Source organism: Trichosurus vulpecula, chromosome 6 (assembly GCF_011100635.1).
Source record: "Trichosurus vulpecula isolate mTriVul1 chromosome 6, mTriVul1.pri, whole genome shotgun sequence".
Classification (NCBI taxonomy): Eukaryota; Metazoa; Chordata; class Mammalia; order Diprotodontia; family Phalangeridae; genus Trichosurus; species Trichosurus vulpecula.
Window position 1 is genome coordinate 39,992,974 of NC_050578.1, and position 4,604 is coordinate 39,997,577.

The window sequence follows — 4,604 nt, forward strand, 5'->3', positions numbered from 1 at the left end:
TACACACACACAATAACTACCACAATGTAAATGAAAAGAACAAAGAACAGCTAAACACGAAAAATCAAAAGTGAATTTAACAAGATTTTAGAGATCAAACATGATTTGAATGAGGTATGAGAAGACAAGTCTAATCCACCTCTTTCTGGAGGGGAGAGGCCCACAGGTGTAATACATTGTGTTTTCAGTCTTTTTCATGTATCAATCAGTTGTGTGGAGTAATTTGTTCCTCTTTTAAAAATTGATGATGTTAGACAAAAAAATCAATACAAACTTATTTTTAAAAAATACTTTATCTGAAGCATAACAAATTGTATATAGCAAGAATGTGTACTTGAAATGTTCTGTGAATTTCCAAGTAGGCAACAGATAATTCTGTTAATCTTGTTCTGTACATTCTATAACCCCTCCCCCACCCCTTGAGATAGTAAGAAGTATGATATCCATTTATATACATGTACATATTTAAATGCATTATATATAATGCATGCAAAATGTATTTCCTCATTAGTCATGTTATGAAAAATAAAGAAGAAGGAAAATAATACACTTTAAACTGCATTCTAAGTCTTTCATTTCTATCCAGCACTTTTTATCATGAGTCCTTCGGACTTCTGATGGATCATTGTATTGATCAGTCATTAAGTCTTTCATAATTATTTATCTTTATCTTACTATATTGCTGTTACTGTGCAGGTGGTTCTCATGGTTCTGCTCATGTCAGTTTGCATCAGTTCATATTAGTCTTCCTGGGTTTTTCTTTTCTGAAGTCATCTCCTTCATCATTGCTTACAACACAATTGTCTTCCTTCATATTCATATTCCATTACTTGTTCAACCATTCCCCAACTGATGAGCATCCTCTTAGTTTCCAACTCTTTGCCAAGACAAAAAGAGCTATAATAAGTATTTTTCTACTTTTTTTTTTATCTCCTTGGGGTATCGACCTAGTAGTGGTAATGCTGGCCAAAGAGCATGTGTGGTTTTATACTCCTCTGGGCATACGTCCAAATTGCACTCCAAAATGGCTGGACTAGATGACGGTTCCAACAACAGTATATTAGTGTCCCTGTTTTCCCACATCCCCTCCAGAATCCATCATTTTCTTTTTATGTCTTCTTAGCCAATCTAATGGTTATGAGGTGATATCATGGAGTTGTTTTAATTTGCACAACTCTAATTACTACTGATTTAGAGTATTTTTTTCATATGGCTATTGATAGCTCTGATTTTTTCCCCCTCTGGTAGCTGCCTGTTCATATGCTTTGACCATTTAGCAATTGGGTAATGGCTCATATTTTTGTAAATATGAGGCACGTGTGTGTGTGTGTGTGTGTGTGTGTGTGTGTGTGTGTTTGTGTGTGTGAAATGTGATGAGACCTATTTCAGAGAAACTTGTAAAAATATCTTCTCATGTTCATGTTCTTTTAAAATTTTGATTGTTTTGCTTTTGGCTCTAGGAGTGAGCTGCTTCATGTCGAAATGGGCAAGTTCATGAAACACAGGAAGGTAGTGCTGGTCCTGGATGGACGGTACTCTGGGTGCAAGGCCATCATCGTCAAGAACATTGATGATGGGACCTCTGACAGGCCTTATAGCCATGCCTTGGTGGCAGGTATCGACCGCTACCCTCGAAAAGTGACTGCAGCAATGGGCAAAACGAAGATTGCCAAGAGATCGAAAATCAAGTCCTTCGTGAAAGTTTATAACTATAACCACCTTATGCCCACCAGATACTCTGTGGATATCCCACTGGACAAAACAGCTGTCCACAAGGATGTGTTCCGTGACCCTGCACTTAAACGTAAGTCAAGGAGGGAGGCCAAGGTCAAGTTTGAGGAAAGGTACAAGACAGACAAAAACAAGTGGTTCTTCCAGAAGCTACAGTTTTAGAACTGCTGTGTTGGTCAGTAAATAAAATGTTTACTAAAAATGAAAACAAAATTTTGATTGTTTTGATTTTGTTTATGTAAAACCTTAATTTTATACAATCAAAATTATCCATTTTACCTCTTCTGAAGCTGCCTCTGATATGATCATGAACTAATCCCCTATCCATAGATTTGATAGGTAATTCCTTAGTTTCTGCCAGACTACTTTTCAGTTTTTCTATCAAAATTTTGTATTTTAACAACTATTTCAATTTTAATTATTTGAGAATTCAATGGGGAGTTTGTACAGTGTGCTATGATGATCCATGCCTCTGAAGTCAGAGTACTTTGGATCCTGCTTCTGACACTCACTGCTTAACTCACTCTTCCTCAGTGTCCCTATATGTAAAATGAGATGGCAGAACTAAATGTTCTCTGCAGTCTTTTCCCACTCTTTATCTATGGTTCTATGAAAATTGGCAATAATTATACAAGAAACTGAATAGCCTGTATAGAAAGGGCAATCTTCTTTAAATATGTGAGTCCATCACTTCTATAAAGTAAACTTGATTAAATCAAATTCAAGAAATATTTGGGAAGGAATTCATTGATCTATTAAAATATGATAATATTCTAACAGAGCTAATCACATTTCTGTGCCCTTTTTTGATACTGCATATTTAATGTACTTGAAGTGTGCCTATCTAATGTAACTTTTGGATATATCTTTCCAAAAATTATCTTCAGGTGATGCATCCAATGTCCAACAGGCATTCTTCAATTTTTCTTTTTATCATGAGAATAACAGAGGAACACATGGAACATACATGGTCTTTGGAACAAGGTATTTATTTTAGGAAATCCTTGGCATTGCTTTTCACCATAATTCCTTCCTTATAATGTGTTACAGCCTGCTCCCATACATCTTGAGCCTCTCTACTGACTTTTGATTGATCCTGAGTTTTAATTCTTCATCCATTAGAGTGTTCCAAGACTTGCAGCCATGCAACATAATTATATGAATATTGATGTCAAAACAATTAGCTTTTGCTTTAAGGAGAAGCATGAGATTAATTATTTTTTGAAGTGACCCAAAGGAAATCTAGAAATAATGCTCCTTCCGTTGAATCTTAGTCCAATTTGTTTATTTACAGTGACTGTTCAAGATGTTTTTTTTATACAGATAGGTGAAATCAATAGGTTGCTGATCCAACTACTCTGAAAAATAGGTAATCTCCATCCATTTCTTTGTTTCTCCTTTGTGGATAGGCCAATATCCTTAAGAGTGACTTTGAACCTATATTACAAGGCTTGGTAATGTCTTAGGACTTAATCTAATCATCACAGTGTAACTAGCAAATAGGAACTCCTGAAGAACCTCAACATCTATAGAGAATTCTTCCAAAATGTGTAATCTTCCGTGTATCTCCTTTGACTAGTTTTGGTGGGGATGCATCCAGCTCTTTTGTGCCTTTCAGGATATTAATTATCAAAAAGGTCACCTATTCAGATCATTAAATCTTTCAAAGTGTCTGCTATAACTTGGCATATTCATGGGAGTCACTTTATCAGGGGAGAGACTTTAAGATTGTGTACTTTACAAATTCACATGATTTTTATAGTAATTGAACAAAGAGGAAAATGGGCTTTTGTATTCTCTGCCACTTTTGGTCAATTATGTAAGATTAAATATGTGCTATACTGTGAGATATTGGCTTTGTATGCACATCTGGGATTGCAATGTTGTAGGCAAAATGTGGTTTCACTTTGCAGATCATATCCAAATTTTGTTTGTTGATTGTTCTCCTTTTCATTGTATCTTCAAATACCCTCAAAAAGATTTGTCATTTTTACTTCTCTAGCCAAGATTTATTTTATTTTAATCCTCTGCTATTTTCTCTGTTCTATAAAATATTATTTGTAATCCTTCATCATCCCTCTCTGTAAGGTTTTATGAAACTGTACTCTAAACCTTCATTATCCTATATTCTTACAACTCTCTCCTTGTCAAATATGTTAAATTTGTGTTAATCAATGTGTTTTTATGTTCTTTTTGTCACCTTTATATAGCAGTTGATTTACATGAGTTAAACCTTTTTATGAAACTGACATAATAGGTGTCATTGTTTTCTCCATATATTTCCTAATTTTTATTATCATAATATCTAAATCACTTAAGAGTTATTTTGGTTATATGTCACATTTTTCTCATTTTTATTATTTATTCATTACTAGGTGCCATAGTTTGGAAGGGGGGATATGATAAGGTGAAGAGTATTGAGAACATAAACAGCATAATGAAAGGTATTGAATCCAGGCTATACAAGGATCAGTTGAAGAACTTGGAATGTTTAACATGGAAGAGAGAATTGTGATGGGGGAGAAAATGATAGTTTTCTTCAAGTATAAAAAATTATATCACAGGTGGGAGTGATTTGACTTATTTGCTTTGGTCCTAGAAGGCAGAATTAGGGGCGATGGCAGAAGTAACAAGGAGAAAAAAATGTGTCACATCAGGGGAAAATTCTAAAGAATTAGCACCATTCAAAAGTAGAATGGGATAATGCTTCTTGGAGATCTTTTAGTGGAGGCTAGATGAGCCTTTATAATCATGTTACTCTTTTTTCATAGTTTTGACTAGATTGACTCTGAAGTCTTTTCTAAAATTGGCATTAGCTTTGTATTACTTTTAATCTTTTCTTTAAAAAAGTCAATGATCTGCCTGCTTTTAGA

At 34.5% G+C, this 4,604-nt stretch overlaps 1 protein-coding gene across 1 annotated transcript; it reads left to right on the forward strand.

Annotated features, from left to right (window-relative positions):
* Positions 1-1,467: 1,467 nt before the first annotated feature.
* On the forward strand, positions 1,468-1,893 carry LOC118855288 (60S ribosomal protein L27-like). Its single transcript, XM_036765365.1, has one exon. The coding sequence runs from the start codon at positions 1,483-1,485 to the stop codon at positions 1,891-1,893; it is 411 nt and encodes a 136-aa protein (XP_036621260.1). The 5' UTR covers positions 1,468-1,482.
* Positions 1,894-4,604: the final 2,711 nt, after the last annotated feature.